The 19919-nt window shown below is 46.2% G+C and overlaps 2 protein-coding genes across 16 annotated transcripts in view; one reads left to right on the top strand and one right to left on the bottom strand.

Moving 5' to 3' along the window:
• Nucleotides 1–809: 809 nt before the first annotated feature.
• Nucleotides 810–6070, top strand: RPLP1 (ribosomal protein lateral stalk subunit P1). Of its 2 annotated transcripts, none has more exons than XM_081874885.1 (4): nt 810–1009; nt 4546–4620; nt 4975–5137; nt 5613–5987. In XM_081874885.1, exons 1-3 carry the CDS (start codon nt 938–940, stop codon nt 5113–5115), a joined length of 288 nt encoding a protein of 95 aa, XP_081731011.1. In that variant the 5' UTR covers nt 810–937; the 3' UTR covers nt 5116–5137; nt 5613–5987. The 2 variants fall into 2 exon arrangements, with proteins under 2 accessions (XP_081731011.1, XP_081731010.1); XM_081874884.1 differs by having other exon boundaries at nt 811–1009; nt 4975–5089; nt 5944–6070.
• Nucleotides 6071–7174: 1104 nt separating this feature from the next.
• Nucleotides 7175–19919, bottom strand: part of PTK2 (protein tyrosine kinase 2) — a 197289-nt gene continuing 184544 nt past the window's right edge. For all 14 annotated transcript variants that reach the window (XM_081874061.1, XM_081874050.1, XM_081874060.1 and 11 more), the window contains 4 exons: nt 19582–19688; nt 10270–10425; nt 9509–9589; nt 7175–8224 (listed from right to left, as the gene is read on the bottom strand). In XM_081874061.1, the coding sequence (XP_081730187.1) occupies nt 8012–8224; nt 9509–9589; nt 10270–10425; nt 19582–19688 (557 nt within the window). In that variant the 3' untranslated portion in view covers nt 7175–8011. The remainder of the gene's footprint in view (nt 8225–9508; nt 9590–10269; nt 10426–19581; nt 19689–19919) is intronic.

Raw genomic sequence — 19919 nt, 5'->3', positions numbered from 1 at the left:
ATACTGTACTTCCAAGCAAGAAGGGAGGCGGCGGGGAACGTAGTTCGGGGACTCCCCCCACCCCATCGCCTCCGTGACGTCATCAGCGAAGCGTCAGAGTAATTCAGGGACTCTCCTAAATGAAGTGATAACAAGGCTTTCAAGGATGGGGGCATATTATTATTATTATTATTATTATTCAAATTTGCCTACCGCCCTTCATCTGAATATCTCAGGGTGGTTCACAGCATAAAAATACAGAATAAAATAGTACATAATTAAAAGCATACTACACATTTATCCCCCAAGAATCCTGATTCACATAGAGCTACAATTCTCAGTAACTTTTTAGAAATGACGGTTCTCATGATTTTTCCTGGCAAGGGCCGCAGACTCGCCTTCCCTCGTATAATTGTTCTCTGGCGCCTACATTTGCCCCAGGATTTAAATATGGCTTCCAGTGTGTTACCAGAATCTCTTTCCTCAGAACGTGGGATGGGTTACTCTAGAATTTTCTGAAGTCTAGAGACATTACCCATGGAGCCTCTTGGCCTTAGACGGCGTCGACGCAAGAAAGTAACAACCGCCTCTCTGATTGGCTTTGGCCTCTTCGACTCCTCGCGGCCGCCGCCAACCGAGGAGTATCCGTCTCTACGATTGGTCTTCGTGCTCTCGCGCGAATCTGACCCTTCAACTCCAACCGCCGATTAAAGCCCGCCCCGCCGCAACGCGACTGGTTCTTCGTCCGCCACGCTCTCCGCTATTGGCCAGAGCGCCCCGCCGCGAGCGAGCCGGGATTGGCTGGGGCAGCCTTTATAAGCTCGGTCGGCGGCGAGGGGCCTTCCCTTTCTCCAAGCTCCCTCAGCGAGGCGCGCAAGGTGCTGTGTCCTTCAGTAGAAGCTAAGGCCGATTTCCCAGCCGGCGACTAGCACCGCGCACCGCCCCCCGACTGCCCGCCATGGCCTCCGTCTCCGAGCTCGCCTGCATCTACTCCGCCCTCATCCTGCACGACGACGAAGTCACCGTCACGGTGAGGGAAAGGGGGAGGCCGCGCGCGGAGGGGCTCAGGGCGCATGCGCCGGAACGTCGCGGCACGTGGAGGAAAAACGGCCACTCGGGGAGAGGAGCTAAAGGGGCAGAAGGAAGAGCAGGCCGGGCCCAGCCACGCTGGTTCAAGTGTCCCTTCTGGCCACGTGCTTGACTCAAGCTCATTCCCTGGTCCTGAATGGGGTAACTGTGCCTCTGAAGGACCAGGTGCGCAGCCTGGGAGTCATTTGGGACTCACTGTTGTCCATGGAGGCACAGGTTAATTCTGTATCCAGGGCAGCTGTTTACCAGCTCCATCTGGTACGTAGGCTGAGACCCTACCTGCCCGCAAACTGTCTCGCCAGAGTGATGCATACTCTAGTTATCTTTTTTTTTTTTTTAGATAATTTTTATTAATTTCCAAAACAGAAAACAAGAAAAGAAAAGAAAAACACACAGAGAAATAAATAAAATATGACTTCCCCATACCTCCCCTTCACTGCATCCTTGTTTTGCAATTTTTTAGCAACCCTTCAGTCAATTCTTTCATTTAACTTTTTTGGGTTTTCTCAACTTAAACGATTACAGCTATAATTCTCTGTTTCTTACCCCTTGACATCTTAACAGTCCGAAATTTTACAACAGTTCTTAAGATATACTTTAAATTTTTTCCAATCCTCCACTGCCTCCTTCCTCTGGTCTCGGAAGTTATCTCCCATGGAAGTTATCTCTCTCGGAAGTTACTCTAGTTATCTCCCACTTGGACTACTGCAATGCACTCTGCGTGGGGCTACCTTTGAAGGTGACCTGGAAACTACAACTAATCCAGAATGCGGCAGCTAGATGGGGGACTGGGAGCGGCCGCCGAGACCATATAACACCGGTCTTGAAAGACCTACATTGGCTCCCAGTATGTTTCCGAGCACAATTCAAAGTGTTGGTGCTGACCTTGAAAGCCCTAAATGGCCTCGGCCCAGTATATCTGAAGGAACCCTGACAAGACAGAAGTACTGTTTTGGGGGGAAAGAGGCGGGCAGGTGTGGGGGACTCCCTGGCCCTGAATGGGGAAACTGTGCCCCTGAGGGACCAGGTGTGCAGCCTGGGAGTCATTTTGGACTCGCAGCTGTCCATGGAGGCACAGGTCAAATCTGTATCCAGGGCAGCTATGTACCAGCTCCATCTGGTACGTAGGCTGAGACCCTATCTGCCTGCGGACTGTCTCGCCAGAGTAGTGCATGCTCTGGTTATCTCTCGCTTGGACTACTGCAATGCGCTCTACGTGGGGCTACCTTTGAAGGTGACCCGGAAACTGCAATTAATCCAGAATGTGGCAGTTAGACTGGTGACTGGAAGTGGCCACTGAGACCATATAACACCAGTCCTGAGAGATCTCCCAGTACGTTTCTGAGCACAATTCAAAGTGTTGGTGCTGATCTTTAAAGCCCTAAACAGCCTCGGTTCAGTATACCTGAAGGAGTGTCTCCACCTCCATTGTTCAGCCCGGATACTGAGAACCAGCACCAAGGACCTTCTGGCAGTTCCCTCATTGCAAGAAGTGAGGTTACAGGAACCAGACAGAGGGCCTTCTCGGTAGTGGCACCCACCCTGTGGAACACCCTCCCTTCAGATGTGAAGGAAATTAGCAGCTATTCCTGTCTTTAAATGACATCTGAAGACAGCCCTGTTCAGGGAAGTTTTAAATATTTAATGCTGTATTGTTTTTAACACTTGTTTGGCAGCCGCCCAGAGTGGCTGGGGAAACTCAGCCAGATGGGTGGCGTATAAATAATAAATTATTGTTATCATTTATCCAGCAAAGCCCTCTGCTAATTTTACTTATTTGATTCGTGTGCTGCCTTCCGATTAACAGCATAAAAAACAAGATAAAAATCACAATGTGCGCAAGTCAAAACAATGCCCCTCCAAAAATAAAATTTAAAATTAGATAGGGTGTTAGGCAAAGGCTTGGTCGAAAACGAACGTTTTCTCAAGACAACAAAAAGAATAAGCATACACAAATTTATCAGTTAATAACATGATGTACAGATATGTAAGGATATGTACAACTTTATAATATGTAGAGAAAGTATGTGAAGAGAAATCAGGGAGAGGAGCTGAGGGAAGTGCTTGGTGGCAGGGAAAGGGGGAAAAATAATGTATGTGATTATATGGTTTATATTTACAAAAAGGAAGAAAACGAACGCTTTCTCCTGGCACCTGAAATTGCAGGTGTCCCTGGGGAGAGCATTTCATTTAACTCCGTGAGAAAAGGTCACCAACAATGTGCCCCGTGGGGGGAGCCACATTGAGGATATTTGCTGCCCTCGCCAGAAATCAGTGTGGGCATTTGGCTCTGTAGGAAAAGAGAAGCAAAGGGGTAGGAAGCTTCTGCACCTGGTGGTCTCTCTTTCCTTGGAGATTTTAAAGGAGAGGTTGGAGGCCATCTGTTGGGGGTTCTTTAGCCACTATTTCTGCAACACAGGAGGTTGGACTCGATGACCCTTGGGATCCCTTTCAATGCTACAGTTATGTGATTCCTCTTCACCCCTCACCCCATGTAGTGACAGCCGCAAACTGCTCTGACTTCAGAAGGGGGATTAGGCAAATTGGTGGGAAGCTGGACTAGCAATAACTACTAGGCACAGTGGCTGTGTTACTCCTATGGGGATGTAGTACGCTTCTGAATACCAACTGATAGGAGTTGCAGGTGGAGAGAGCACCGTTGCCCTGTGGGTTCCTGCAGGCACCTGGCTGGCTGTCATGAGGACAGGGTGATGGACTAGATGGTCTTTGGCCTCATCCAGAAGGGCTCTTTTGACCTTAGGATGCTGGCTGCTTATAGCTGTTTAGCTTTCATCCTGTGTTTTGCTTCATCCAACAACACTGCAGAATAGGGGCAGTCCTTAGTGGACACCCAACTCCCATCAACCCCAGCCAACATTGCAAATGGTCAAGGATGATGCAGGTTGGATCTTCACATCATGTGAAGGGTGGTAAATTGGCTACCCATCTTAAAGCTAGGAGACTATCAGAAGGCAGGTGGGGAGGAATGTCATTTTAGGATCTATAAAAGTAATGCGTAGGGTCTTCAGCCTATGCTGTCTTTTAAGGCAGCCTGCACCAACCTGGTGCCCTCCAGATATTTCAGACTACATCTTCCTGTCAGCTACATGCAGCAAGTACTGGCTATGGATGATGCAGTATAAGGTGTATGCAAAGGTTCTCCAAGCTCAGCATGTAGAAATGGGAAAATAATTTTAAAAAACCACTTTCTCTTCAACAGGGTGGTACGCCTCACTTAGGAAAGTAATTTTAAGAACCCTACCAGTGTCAGGGTGATTCCTAAAGCAGCCTTGTATGTCTTGCCACAACAGTTACTAGCCCACACACACACACACACATATATATAAATAATATTTACCAACCTAAGTAATGCCTTTAGATTTAATGATGGAGGCATATAAATGCATTTTGAGGATAGGGGGTGGAGTGTGATCTGTGACCTCATTTCTTTAATAATTTTCTTAACACTTTGTTTAGGAGGACAAAATCAATGCCCTAATCAAAGCAGCCGGAGTGAATGTTGAACCTTTCTGGCCTGGACTATTCGCAAAGGTAAGACTAACGAGGAACAAGTTATCCAGTAAAAATACATTTATGGAAAGAATATATTCTAGTCTGCTGAGCCTGCTGCCTTTAGGGTGTTGTTGGATCTCAACTCCCATCATGCCTTACCAAGGGCCTTGCAGGTCGGGGCTGATGGAAGTCCAACACTATCTAGAGGGCCATGTAAAATAAGGTGCTTGGCTGGCAGATTTATGTATTCTGGGGACAGCAGTGCTGATTTTACTATTGCAACTCTTAGCAGTTCTAGAGCAGTAACTGGTTCTAAGTTTGTGCTGTATGATGGGTGGTTGTCACTCAAATTGATATGCTCCCGTTTTTAGTAACTTTGTTTATTCTGACTAGGCCTTGGCCAACATTGACATTGGAAGTCTCATCTGTAATGTAGGAGTTGGTGGTGGTGCTCCAGCGGCTTCAGCCCCAGCCGGCGGAGGGGCACCTGCTGGTGCTGCTGCTCCCGGTAAGTGCAATTATTTCCTTATTTAGGAGGCCCTTAGATCCATTTACCGTATTTTTCGCACCATAGGACGCACCTTGTTTTAGAGGGGGGAGAAGAAAAAAAATTCTCCCCCTCTCTGCCCAGCACCCCTTCAGCGAAGCGGCAGGAGGTGCTGCGCAGAGAGGGGGATAATTTCCCCCCTCTTGTTTTCCCGCTCTAAAACAAGGTGCCGTTTAAGGTGCGTTCAGGCAGCTACCTTGGAAGCCTGGAGAGCGAGAGGGGTCGGTGTGCACCGACCCCCTCGCCCTCCAGGCTTCAGGTTCCTTTCGACCTGCTCTTTGGGCTGGCGGGGGGAAGCCCACCACCAGCCCCAAAGAGCAGGTCAGGGAGCAGCGGAGAGGCTGCTGCCATAACTGCGCGTCACCTCTCCAGCCGGGAGAGGGTCGCGGGGCTGTGGCTTCTTCGCTCCATAGGACGCACACACATTTCCCCTTCATTTTTGAAGGGGAAAAAGTGCGTCCTATAGAGCAAAAAATACGGTAAGTGGGATGCAATTTTTCCCAGAAAGGGACTAACAAGCCATGCTATAAATGTCTTCTTTTTTCCTCTTTGTGGATAATTAGGTTGTCCACAATGTGTGTGGTGTTAATCTGTATCTAACAAGTTTGGTCCTCAAGGGTCAAAAGAGAGGGCAAAACAGTTCAGCATTATCTAAAGCCTGTTCAGTGGAGGTGTCACACACTTCTGGGGTTGGCGTTCCACAGCTTAGGGGCTGCGACAGAGTCATCCAATGTGCATGCTAAAACAGCTTAATGGGTGTTAATTAGTTAAGGTGGACTGAGATTGCTGTATTCTAATCAATATTAATTTTGCAGCTGAGGAGAAGAAAGAGGAAGAAAAGAAAGAAGAGTCAGAAGAATCCGATGATGACATGGGCTTTGGTCTCTTTGACTAAGCAAACATTTTGTACTCTTTGCTAATAAAGATACAAAAGCATGTAAATGGAATCTCATTTGTTCTGGTAATACATGAGGTGAGTCTGCTGGATTTGGCCAGCATCCTGCACAATAGTGGCCAACAGGTGCCTGTGGGAAGCCTGAAAGCTGCACATGAATGTAACAGACCCGCAGTTACTAACAGGCGGCATTCAGAGGTGAAGTGGCTCTTGGGAAACATTCATCTATGTATTAGAGTTTTCCTGTTTACATCCTGATGGTTTTAGAAATTGTTTCTCTACAGCAGAGGTAGTAAATCTATCTCCCTCACCTCTGCAAACAATGGAGGAGCGCACTTTCAGGGATGAAGTCAAACTTTTGGAAAGTTACAGCGCCTGCTGTGGCTGTAGACCAATACAGGAGAGACATGTTTTGTTGCATCTGGGGCTGAGTTCTGCTGCAGAAGGATTTAAATTTAAGCCCCCCCCCCAATTCTTCATTAAACTTAACAAGAATTGGCATGCATGTTGAAGTTGTGATCAGATCTGCCCATCAGCTGGATCTAAGGTGAGAGCCCCACATGCACCACTCCTGAAGTACGATGGTGGGGCTTCCTCAATTTGCTGACAAGCCTGATGATGCCATGTTTTGTTTCATGGAGTGGAGGTTGCCCACCCCAACCTGTAAAGGAAAGAACCGCTGGTAGGTGAAAGCAATAAGGTGATGTAGAATGGCAAGGATTATAGGCCTTTTAGACCCTAGTCCTCAACTTCCTAACAGTTCAAAACCCCTTAACAATGAAGTTCGTGCTAAGAGTGTCTACCCCAATCCAAGACAATCCTTATTTCACTATTTTTAAAAAATACACTGAAGCTATTCATATTCCTATATACTTTGTATAGGGAGGAACTTGGAAAGGATTTCCCCCCTAAATGTGTTCCAGAGAGGATTCTGTTTGATACCACACAAGGTAACCTACCATTACAGGAGTAGAGCGACAGCAAAAATTAGGAAGAGAATTCTGTACTAAGTTGCCAAGAAACAATTACATCACATTTGCCCAGGTTCTATTTTTAAATGGTTGTGTGTCTAGTTTCCTTAGGGGAAAAGGAAACACATGAAACATGGATTATTTCATTATAATCCCTTAATCAGGCACACCAATGGCAGGTTTAAAATATTCATCATGGCTTTAATCTTTCTTTATAAATTATATAAAAATGGGGAACATGTATGGTTACATAACATTTTCTTCTAAATTCAGCTTTGAGTTGCTCTGGTACAAAGCAGCTTGTTTTTGCTTCCAAGGAAAACAACTGCTACAAAAAACTAGCATGTTATTCTGGTGAAAAAGACAAGTTCTCTGTTGGTGTTCTACAACTACTTTCCAATCCAATGCTTCACGCGTCCACATGGAAGGGGAGGGAAACAAATGGATGAAGAGGACTTTCTGTTTTGAAATGACAGGCGCTTTGAAAATAGAGCTTTTTAATCTTTCTCTGTAAATTGTGATTAGCATTTTGCGGCTTTAAGTGTTCTAATAAAAAAAAAGTATTCCAGTCTGGACAGTTCGCATATTGTGGGCAAGAATTCTCAGCCCTGAGGTTTCCCAGAATTCTTCACAATACCTTTGCTCAGTTCTGCACCTTGGAAAGTTCAAGGTCTTTGACTTGTTTCTTTTTCTTTAACAACAAAAACCCTTGGCAAATGAAGAGATTCACATTCCACATAATGTGAAAATTTCAAATTGATGCCCACTGATTCTGTGCAGATACAGTTCTGTAAAAATTGACACGTTTTCAATCTCAGACTTTTCCTGGCATTGTCAATTAGGGGGGGAAAGATGCTTGAAGATAGAAGAACCAACAGGCGTCATTTTGTTAAGCAGCATGGGAATTACTGGAAATCCAGGACCAGGAAGGGTCAATTCTCATTTCTGCTGGAAGGCTAATTGCCCATTAAGGGAGCAATGCTCTCTCAACTGCACAATGCAAACTTCCCTCTGCATTTAGTGGGGCCTGGACTGGCCAATCGATTTTAGCCTGGCTTGGTCAATAACATCCAGCAAGTTTTTGGCATCCACAGCCAGAGCGTGAGCTGCCGTGAGCATCTGCTTTTTGTATTCCTGCTGCAGGCTAGTCATGACATATTGCTGAGCCAGCTTCATCTTGTTAATCAGTTCAGCGAGGTCAGAGTTCAGGAGTTTCTGGGCCATCTCAATCTGGAAGAGAGAAGAATCAGGATGACACCTGGTGTAGAAAAAGGCAGAAGGTGCTACAATACTCATCTATTCCCAATGAAAGTTTCACCTTTACCTAAAACCACTGGACCTTTAGTTGTAAATGTTCCATGTCCCTGTAGAGCCAGTGTAATGGTTAAAGAGTGTTGGACTAGGACGGGAGTAAGGTAAAGGTACCCCTGCCCGTATGGGCCAGTCTTGCCAGACTAGGGTTGTGCGCTCATCTCACTCTATAGGCCGGGAGCCAGCGCTGTGCGCAGACACTTCCGGGTCACGTGGCCAGCGTGACAAGCTGCATCTGGCGAGCCAGCGCAGCACACGGAACGCCGTTTACCTTCCCGCTGGTAAGCGGTCCCTATTTATCTACTTGCACCCGGAGGTGCTTTCGAACTGCTAGGTTGGCAGGCGCTGGGACCCAACGACGGGAGCGCACCCCGCCGCAGGGATTCGAACCGCCGACCATGCGATCAGCAAGTCCTAGGCGCTGAGGTTTTACCCACAGCGCCACCCGCGTCAAATCCCCACTGTGGGTGACCTTGGGCCAGTCACCTCTTAGACCAACCTACCTCACAGGGTTTTGAGGATGAAATGGGGAGGAGAACCATGCACACCACCTTGAGATCTTTGGAAGATAAAGGTGGTATGTAAAGGTAATAAAAAAAAAAAGTCACTTAGGTGTGAAACTCACAAAATAATAGTCATGGCCGCTACAGTGGAACCTTGGTTTTCGAACTTAATCCATTCCAGAAGATGTTTGAAAACAGAAGCATTCACTTCCGGGTTTGTTGGCGTTCGGGTTCTGAATTGTTCGGCAACCAAGGTTCTGCTGTACTGGTTTGTTCCCCAGGGGCTATAATGGAATTTATTAGGTCCCTGGATTTCAGAGCTTAGCTTTGCAAGTGTGCTAGCAGTTTTATTGCTGTGCCGCTAGGTGGAGACCATTCGCTTAGCATTGTAAAGCTTCCCCTGGTGATTACTTTTTGCTGTTTGTAAACAATGCGTGTTCCACCCCAGCTACTCTTGCCTCCCAATGGACATGCTCCATTACGCTGTTCTCCTAAGTCCCAGTAGCCACATGAGGCTGCTATACCACTAATGGGCCCAACTGGTTGCTGATTACACATCTGTATGAAGGGCTGTATTCATTGGGAAGGCTAGCATATGAGGGGATCCAGAGGCTCTGTGCTGGCTCAACCCAGACCAATGACTGCAGAGTGCATTGATGTGCAGGCTTGCCGTCCAGAAATTAAAGCTTGAATCATCTACCTCTCTGTGGGTGCTTGTCGGGAGCACTGGGATGGTCTCGTCTACTGTAGCCAGTAAAGTTCGAAGTGCCAAGCCAACCTCCTAGCCAAAGACAAGAAAGCATGAATAATTATATACCAATTACCCCAATCCGTAGGCATCGTCTCTCAAGCTTCTCTTCCGAGCACAAAGGACTAGAAATACAACAAATTCAGATATATTCGGTATCCTGAGTTTCATGCCCTGGTCAAATCCCACCCATGCGTCTTTTACACACAGCCCCATTTGTGTTCCCTTTGCATACTAATAAACTACATACGTCAAGGAGAGTGAACCACATACAATCTTTCATTACTAGATGTAGGACTGGTTCAGATACTTAAGTTCAGGGGTAGGCAACCTAAGGCCCGGGGGCCGGATACGGCCCAATCGCCTTCTCAATCTGGCCTGCGGACGGTCCGGGAATCAGTGTGTTTTTACATGAGCAGATTGTGTGCTTTTATTTAAAATGTTATTTGTGGGGCATAGGAATTAGTTCATTTTTCATTTATTTTTTCAAAATATAGTCCGGCCCACCACATGGTCTGAGGGACGGTGGACCGGCCCACAGCTGAAAAAGGTTGCTGAACCCTGCTTAAGTTTCTCTCCATGCAGGAGAGCGTGAGAATGCGCGCACACACAACCCCACATATCCCAATCCTGGTTTTCGTTTTTCTTCTGCCTGCCACACATCTTGAAAGACTATAAGGCCACTCTGGTGGGTGGATGGGGGAGTATCTTACCTTCACCATGGGGACATATTCCTCCGGTGGGGCTGGCTGAATTCTGCTGGACATCTCTATGACCGCTTTCACCAGGCCTGTGACGTTCTCGTAGACCTTGTCATTGGAACGATCCAAGTTGGCTGTTGGGGGAGGGCTAATCTCTTGCGGCTGAATCTGGAGGGGAAAGGAGATAGATTTACTTCCGCATGCTTGCCCACCAGATGGCGCTCATCTACTTTCATCTAGTTTCAGCTTCAGGAAAGCTCCTTTCTGTAACTACAAACACAGGGCATACACATTCAAACAGCGGCCAAGCTGATGGAAACCCTGAAGAGTTTCTAAGATTCAGTGGCCAAGACTGGGAATATGAACGAAGCTGAACCACAATATGAAATCAGAGAGGAGAACCAAGTGGGAACACTTCTCTCACGTTGCAGTTGGTGCCTCTGCTCCAACAGAATCTCTGGATAACCTTCAATATTTAGATTATCTTCAGATCACCTAAATTCAATTGAAATATTTCAGAGTAAGGAGTCTGATGACTGCAGACTCTGTTTTGCTGTGCTTTAATCCATTTTATAGCATTGAAATTAAGTTTATGAGCCCTTGTAGTCATCGGGCTGGTTCCAGTCTTGTAGTGCAATCCAACATATGCTTACTTAAAAGTAAATTCTATAGTGTTCATTGGTATATCCTTTCAGGTAAGAGGGTGCAGGACTGCTGTGGAAGTTATTTAATCTTGGCATCCATTGACAGGTTGGGCATGACTTAAATCCCACTGATTTCAATGGAAACAAAGTTCAGATAACAAACTTAAGTTAACTAAGGAATGGAAGGTGTGTGTTAGGATCCAGCTGATCTCCAGATGAGCTGGAAGATTCCCAGAGCCCAGCCAAGCTATGCCAGCTTAACTCTCCCACTCAGCCCAGCGAGAAACCAGTTTATCTCCCCCAGATGGTTGAGCCAAGACCAGTACCCCTTAAGCTGGCATAAGACCCAAAAAGGAGATTTCTGGGAGCTGGGACCAGAGGAGGGGGACTCAGGCAGAATACTAAGCCAGTCAGCTTGGTCTTGTGCCCTGTCAAACCAGTGTAAGTTAAACTGGCCCAAAGGGTGATGTAACAAACAGTATTTTAAAGGTTTGTTTTCCTTGTGCCAGAAACTTACGTCGGCTCCACCAGCAATAGCCCTGCTGCTGCTGCTGAACAGTTTGTATCTGGTGTAACCTTATGGAAGGTTAATTTACACCACCCTGCTTTACGCTTCTGATGGCATGTACGATGCCAATGCTCAGCTTAAATATTTCCACCTCTTAACATCCTTTAGGTCTAGTCCTTGGCTGCATCTCTGTGTGCAGGAGATTCCCTACTACTAACTCCTCAGGGGAACAAGGTATTCTGACAATCTGGATTTTTTGTGTTCATTATTTTGCTTCATGTACATCCAGTGAGAGCTGTCATGTAAATGATATTCAGGGAGATGTGTGAGGAGATGTGAAATCAAATACTGGGGGGTGGAATTCTTACAGATGCACCAAATCAACTAGATTTCCTAGAAATGTATAGAGGTTTGTATTCCATGGAGATGGTGCGTGAGTGGAGCAGTCTTTCGCTCATGCAAGATATCTCCACCTTCCTCTTCTCCGCCCTGCAGCTCCCTACACTGCCCCCCAAAATCTTCTAGAGTGTTGGGGAATCCTCTGGAGCAGATTTGGGAGGAGAATGGGGGCTGCAGGAGAAAGGAGAACCCACTCCAAGTTCCACAGTGGCAGAGCAACTCCTTTGCAGGCGCAAGACCCCCAAGTTCAATCCCTGGCATTGCTCTCTCTTGAGCAGCTTTGAGAGCCACAGCCAGGGAGGTAAGCCAGTGGTGGGTGAGGCCGATGAAGCGCACGGCAGTTTAAGTGGGTGAGGCAGCTTCCTGTGTTGTTCACGGGTCTTAAGTCAGGGTTTGGTCGGAATATCCCCTTGCCTACCTTGTGCACCACCCCCTTGATACTTTTTTATTAAGGGATGGTTTCCATAAATAAATATGAAGAGCAGTTGGAAGTGAAAAGCTGTGCACTCCAGGAGCCTAAGAAGTTTCAGACGTTCCTGTGGGAAAAGGCTACACACACCTCCTTTTAAGGCTAAGGCAAACAGTCATCCGAGAGGACACAGTTGGAACGCCAAACACTGCTTCATGCCCAAGTCTGTAGCACAGCAGCAAAATCAGCCACCCTGTTGCTTCCCCCTTCCTGTGCCTGGTTCTGAAATGGGAGGATGTGGAATACTCCACAAAGGTGTAGCAGCTAGAGGCAGGGGGGGGGGGAGAGCCAGGGGCAGGTAAGAGAATTACCTGCATGTGACTGGATGAAGGCTCTTCCCATTCTCAAAGCATTAGGGGTGGGGGGGGGTGAGGAAATGTCTGCGAAAGAGCAGCCTGCCAGATGTTTGCAACGTATCAGAAATGACGTGCTGCTATGCTACAGGTGTACTTCTGCTGTGGCACTGGCTGCACGAGGGGACTGGAGGAGGGCCAAAAAGCTGAGCTTGAACCCTGGGAAGATGGAAGCACTGTGAGTTGGTAGTTGTCATGTCTGGGGGAAATCGGCCAGTTGCCTGTTCTAGATGTGGTTGCATTCCCTCTGATAGAAACAGAGGTTCAGAGGTTGGGGGTGCTCCTGGAGCCATCTTTGTCATTGGAAGCTCAGGTAGCCTCAGTGGCTATGAGTGCCTTTGGCCAGCTATTGCTGGTATGGCAACCACAGACGTTTGTGGACAGGGATAGTACAGTGGTGCCTCGCAAGACGAAAAGAATCCATTCCGCGAGTCTCTTCGTCTAGCGGTTTTCTTGTCTTGCGAAGCAAGCCCATTGACGGCTTAGCGGATTAGCGCTATTAGCGGCTTATCGGCTTAGAAAAAGGGGGGGAGGGGAAAAAACCGCAGGAATTCGCAAGACATTTTCGTCTTGCGAAGCAAGCCCATAGGAAATTCGTTTGCGAAGCACCTCCAAAATGGATAACTCTTTCGTCTAGCGAGTTTTCTGTCTTGCGAGGCATTCGTCTTGTGGGGCACCACTGTATTCTGTATTGGTATCCTCAAGACTCTGTTATTGCAGTGCACTCTATGTGGGGATATTTGTGGATACAGTCCGGAGGTTTCAGCTGGTGAAAAACGCTGCTGTTACAACTGCTGTTGGGGGCAGACTATTGCCAGCACGTAACTCCAGAGCTCAAATGTTTGCATCGACTGCCTGTGTGTTACCAAGTGAGGTTCATGGTCCTTAACAACCTCAAGGACTTGTACCTAATTCCTTGTATCACTTAAGTCTTCAAGGGAGTCATTGCGAGTGCTCCCTCATGGCTTGCATGCAAGGCTCATATCCACCAGGAACTGTGTGTTTAGTGATGTGGGTCCAATTTTATGGAATTCCCTTCCCGTTAGGGTCAGATAGGTCCCTCCTTACTGAGCTTATGGCAACTACTGAAGACGTTTATATTCCATATATTTTAACTGAACTTTGATCCCCTTGTTTTAACTGATTTTTACTTTCTACGTTGTATCTTTGTAAACTGCTTGGAGACTAGTGTGGTTAAGTGGCATATCAATTATTTAAATAAAGCAAATAAATAAACAAATGGTTCTGCAGATGTGGCAGCCCTTCATTTCTCCCTCCCCGGCTGGCTGAGAAACATATCATTCATTTCTAAGGGGTGAAGGTGTTCCCGATGGATTGGGGGTCTGAACAAATTTCTGCAGCCACCAGAGCACATGCAGGGGCATTTGTGAAAAGCAAAAGGCACTGCCACACAGGGCTTGCGTAGTCTTGTCATTCACACAACCACATGCACACTCCAAGTGCTTACCCTCCATGGCTAGTGTCGAGCAGAGTTTGAGGGGTGGTTAAAGAAATTTACCAGAAGAGAAAGGGAAAAGAGAAAAAAACACAAGGTTAACAAAATGTAGCAAGGGGGGGGCAAGGATTCCAAAATATAAGGAAGAGCAAGAAAGACCTGTTAAAACGCCCCAGCCCCAAAGTTCATCTGGACCCATTTCTGCTCAGTTGTGTTAGCCATTGCCCCCTCCCCCCCGAAACGGAGTGCCCATGCCCAGCCCTGGAAGGAGAGTTTTATCTGCCATGCACCCCTAGCAAGAGAGCATGCAAACAGCAACAGGGGCAAAACAGCCCAGCGAGAAGCAAAGGAATTAAAGATTACGAGGAGCCCCTCGGTGTGGAAGCAGCAGGCGGGCCTCAGGCACCTGGTTCTCTGCACAAGAGATCAAGCAGAGGAAAATTTCGGTCTCTTTTTATGAGATCAGGGGAAAGTGCTCAGTAGAAGGAATCATTTAGTCATCTAATTGCTCCGCTCCTGTTTGCAAAAAATCTTTGGTCAAACCCTTGGCCAAGTTCTATGCTGGAGGATAGTTTGGGGACCAATTACAAACAACCCACTTGATTCCTAGGCTGAAATTCCAGAATCCTGGCAGAAGACTCTATCTGCCTAGCTTGATGCTCATTTGTTATGCTTCTCTGCCATTTCTGAAGCCAATACCAACAGTAATCCACCACAAACTAAACAGCCAGGGTTATCTGTGCAATGTTTGGCTGATTTCCCCTTGGCAAATAACTGTTCTTTCAAAAATAAAATCAGAAATGCCTCCAAGCTCCATTTTCCTCCAGATATTAAGAAGCTCAGAACTGTTGTTTGCAATAAGGGGAATTTCTGCATTCTGTCCAATACTGGTTCCTTTTGTGCGACCTAAAAATCTCAGGAAAAGCTTCTGTTTGGCTTGGCAGGTTCCAGCACAGCCACGTTATACGAAAAGTCCTGCAGCTTCCTGAGGGCGGGCCAGGAAAATCCACTCCGGGATGAAAGAGGGAAATAGGATGACGATGCAATATTCTGCCGCCTCCAAAATGTGAATGTAGAGTCCTGGTGACCTGCCCTTTTCCAGATTTCGTTTTAAGGAGGGTCTCTGTGTTTATACAGGAATTTTAGACTGAGACACTGAGATTAGCAAATAATGCTTTTAAGAGAAACTCTTTTTTTCCCTTTCTTTTTTGGAGGCTTGGCAGCTCAAAAGACTCTGGCACTGTTCGTAAAAAAAAAAACAATTTTTAAAGCAGCCTGTTGAGTCCTCTTATGCTGGCCTCGAAACGCCAAGCAAATCTCAAAACGTTAAGAGGGAGAAAAGGGCACTGTGTCCATTTTTGCCAGACCTCTTGCCATTGATGGCTTGATTGTGAATTCCACAGATGGGAATATACTGGGCCTTCCCATCAGTTCTGCCCCCGCCCCGAAAGCCCTAAAATAGATTTCACTTAATGAGAATCTCCATTTTCATCGCTAAATGGGAACAGAGCTCTTGGGAAAGGCTCGCCTCTTCAGAAACTTAACTTTCCTGAGAAAGTAAACTGTTCTAACCGTCCTTGAATTACAACAGCACATATCCCTGGAGCTGGCCAGAGGTCACTCTAATGGCTGCTTGGATCCCATGGGAAGTTGAGTCGAGAGTGCTACTGGTGCCCAGCTCCTGCTTGTGAGCTACCCTCAGGCATCTGGTTGGCCAGTGTGAGAAGAGGAGGGTGAACCAGATGGGCCTGGGGCCCCATCCACCAGCCAGGGTGTTCTCAGGTGCTCAAACACACAAATGGCACATGATGGCAACAAGAATCCCCTTGAAGTTTGATTCCAGCAGCTGGCGAGCAAAAAGGGCCTCTGAATATGGGAGTCGTCTCAACCCCCATCGTTCTGCCCGGATGCTGAGGTCCAGAACAGAGAGCCTTCTGGCTGTTCCCTCACTGCAAGAAGCAAAGCTACAGGGAACCAGGCAGAGGGCCTTCTTGGTAGTCGCACCCACCTAGTGGAATGCCCTCCCATCAGATGTCAAAGAGATAAACAACTACCTGACATTTAGAAGACATTTGAAGGCAGCCCTGTTCAGGGAAGGTTTTAATATGTGACATTTTAATCTATTTTTAATCTTTGTTGGAAGCCGCCCAGAGTGGCTGGGGAAACCCAGCCAGATGGGCAGGGTACACTAAATATTATATTATATTATATTATATTATATTATATTATATTATATTATATTATATTATATTATATTATATTATATTATATTATATATTATATATTATATTATATTATATTATATTATATTATATTATATTATATTATATTATATTATATTATTATAGCATCCTGGATAATATCCAGTAGTAGACTAATCTCTAAGACTCTGTCTAATCTATTTTTAAAGTTTTTAAAAGGGTTAATTATGTTTTACCTAGGTTTTTGAGGCTTCTATGTGTTTAACTATGCTTTCACTCCCCCAGCCTCCCTATTTTATTCTTCGATTGTTGCTAGCACATGAATGAACTCTCTTTAGAGCAGAATATAGGAATAGATTTACTATTGGGGGGGGTAATAAAAAGCACGACTTATTTTCATGTATTAATTATGCACATCTAAACACAACCTAATCTGGACAGTCAAGCAAGCCAAAGGAATATGAGTTTTATAGAAACCTGAGTTTCTGTAACAGGTCCAGCCAACATGGTGATCTCCCAGAAGCTTTTGGACTACAACGTCCATTATCCCTGACCACTAATCCAACAACATCTGGACAGCACCACATGGGTGACCTCTGCTGCTGAACAAGGACATGTTTTCTGTGGCTGCACCCTAAATGCAGTCTTCTGTGTTGGAAAGTCAAAAGGCCAAAGCATAAGCATTTGTCTATACTACAATTAAGCCTTTTTATTTGAGCTGGATGTAGAAGCCAGGTTAAAAAACCAGATTCAGGGGCAAGAAGAATTGGATTTCAAGCAGGGTTTTTAAAAAGCCATATACACCGTCAGCCTTTGTTGATGAGACAGACTTAAAACCTTAACTCTACTGAGGGAAACTGCAATCCACAATTATTGCAGCGGGAGAAATAAAGCCAGCATGTCACAAAAACTGTACTGCTGTGCCCATGAAGGAGGAGAAATGTTACTTCGTTTGACCACCTGCCTCTGAAAATCATTCCTGCCTGGGGAAAAGCTCAGCTTCTTCAGCCTATTAGCAAGAACACATTCAATTTGTGCCTCAGCTTCCCAGCAATTTGAAAGAAAAGCAGGCAAGTTCCCAAAGCTACTGGGTAGAGCCCTGAGTGTTTAAAAGTGAATTCCACCGAGAGGAACAAAGAGACTTTCAGCTGTTGCTACAGAGGCTGAGATTCAGAGCCACACAGCTACTCCTGCAGTCTATAAGGGGACTCTGGGCTTGTGTTCCTCAAACAGCAGCTCTGCATACATGACATGGCAAACCACCTTTGAAGTGAAGCACAGAAGACTTTCACAGTACAGCACAGGGGGCTGCCCTTAGATGAAATGAAGGCCCAAAGTCTACTGAGCATGTTTAAAGTCCTCTGGCATCCTGCCAGAGTGGCTCCCGGGATCTTGGCCAGAATCTAAGATGCTGTATTTACCCAAGAATCCTGCTCAAGGTTAGAGCTCGGGTGATGCTTTGAACAACACGGGTTTTCAAGACTTATCGCCCTGGCATTTCCAAGACTCAGAAATAAATACTCTTGACTGAGCTTTTCTGTGCGCAGCTAAGATAAAAAGTCAGCAGAAATGGCGGTGTTCATTTTTGGCCCCAGCACATTATGGAAAATGTAGAATTCAGGACAGCATGAACTTGCATTCAACAAGAAAAGGAATATTAGAGGTTGATGCCAGAAATACCATATAGTGAAGAGGGGCCTGTTGACATATGGTGGTGGTGGCAAGTTCTCTACTGGAACAAAAGGAGACTACCCAAGACTGCAGGGAAAGGGAGGCTGCCTCTGGGAAGCTGCACACTTCTGATGTGGAAGGCTCATGACCCCACTTGTAGCTGGCAACTTGGTTCACTGAAGAAAAGTGCCATTCAGCACAATTATGTCGCATGAAAGGGACAAGCAGCTGGGGCTTCCTTGGGGTACCTGGGGCAAGTATGGGCTTAGGGTACCTGGGGCAAGTATGGGCTTCTCTAACAAGGGCACAAATGGAGTCAGAAGACTGACTGCAGCACACGGAGCACAGGATTTCAACCTCTGCTTAGTAGCATCAAATCTAGATCATCTAGACCAGCCTTTCTCAACCTGGGGGTCCCCAGACGTTGTTGAACTACAACTCCCATCACCTCTAGCTAGCAAGGCCAGAGCTCAGGGTTGATGGGAGTTGTAGTCCAACAACATCTGGGGACCCACAGGTTGAGAACCGCTGATCTAGACTGATGATCTAGGACGCTGTTGGCTCAAGACTCCCTCTAGTGTGTGACAATCCTATGCAGGGCACACTTTGGACACTATATATAATCTACCAAACCACTGTTGATAGAACAGTTGACTGCCTTATTCACATTTCAGTAAAGGGTACATCTCTGGAAAGAATGGTGGAGAATAAGGCAAAAAAACAACAACCCACTGTGTGATGCATGGTGGGTTAGAACTCATGTTAATAGTGGGAGTATATGATCCATCACTACAAGGATGCCATGTAAAAATGCCCCCCCCCAAAGCACCCCAGCAGCTCTATGCTTACAAAATATGCCCAGATTCTGGCCATGAAGTGAGCTTTCTGCTAACTGCTTCCAATCATTTCTGAGCAGCTACTGAATAGTAATGGCTCATTACACCGTGTGAATAGTTTATAGACAAGTGTACTTCACATGACAAGAGTTGCCAGGAGAGATGTCTTAAGCTAGGGGACAATCATCTGATTCTATTTCAAACCACTATTAATACCCCCCACCAAAAGAAAAGTGCATAGCAAGGTTAAAGTACAGAGATACCCAGTGCTGCTCTTGCATAAACTGCACCACGCACACAAAGATCAACAGGCATGGTATTATTATATGCTGCAACTTGCAGCAGTGAGAAGCAACATCAATGTTCCAGCCCAGTCCGTACACAATCTCTTATTCCCTATCATTTGTGAAGGGAGTAAGCTGATGACAGGCCTTGGGCACCAGATCTCATTTTGCAAGCTGCAGTTTTGACTCTCCACTCGCAGATGGATTCCACAACCAGCTTGAGTATATTCAGTTGGGAAACAGAATCTGACAACCTGGAGGAGCAGAAATCTAAAATGGCTGAATATGGCAAAGACTGGATATTTATTTTCTTCGGGTACCATGAACTCAGCATGGGGAGCACCAGGAGAAAGACCTGCCATAACACACATCTACCTTGACTGGTCAAGAAAGGTTATGGTAGTTTTTGACCTGTTTCTCCATTAGTAACAGTAATTGTTCAACTTAACCCAGGATTTGAAGAGTAATGAGCAATGCAACCCAACGTTGCACTAAGAACATACCTTAACCCCTTCATTGTAGCTGTCCACGGGGCTGTTCAGGCTGGCAAGGCTACCCAAATGGCTGGGAGCTCCTGGGCGAGGTGGTTTCTTTGGTGGAGCAGAATGATCTGGTAAGAAAATATTATACATGCATTGATATGAAAACGACAATCATTAGGCTCATTTAATTGGAATGCAGCAGAAACTCATCAAGTCCATTTTCACTAGCACCCAAACCAACCCCTTCTATGAGAGAGCAAAACACACAATCCCCAAAATCAGAACTTAAGAGCAATTTATACTTTATACGTTGGCTTTGAAGTCAAGCACAGAAGCCTCCTAGAATTAGGTAATAGACA

Source organism: Podarcis erhardii (assembly GCF_964252035.2).
Source record: "Podarcis erhardii genome assembly, chromosome: 8".
In the NCBI taxonomy this organism is placed as follows: domain Eukaryota; kingdom Metazoa; phylum Chordata; class Lepidosauria; order Squamata; family Lacertidae; genus Podarcis; species Podarcis erhardii.
The sequence above is the reverse complement of the archived record's forward strand: the minus strand, read 5'-3'. Positions and strand labels throughout refer to the sequence as shown.

What these genes read in the sequence shown, in the direction of transcription:
- RPLP1 (XM_081874884.1), top strand. Translation starts at nt 938, where the DNA reads ATGGCCTCCGTCTCCGAGCTCGCCTGCATCTACTCCGCCCTCATCCTG. An exon ending in ACGACGAAGTCACCGTCACG is followed by an intron (nt 1,010 to 4,545) that starts GTGAGGGAAAGG and finishes CACTTTGTTTAG; the next exon opens with GAGGACAAAATCAATGCCCT. An exon ending in GGCCTGGACTATTCGCAAAG is followed by an intron (nt 4,621 to 4,974) that starts GTAAGACTAACG and finishes TATTCTGACTAG; the next exon opens with GCCTTGGCCAACATTGACAT.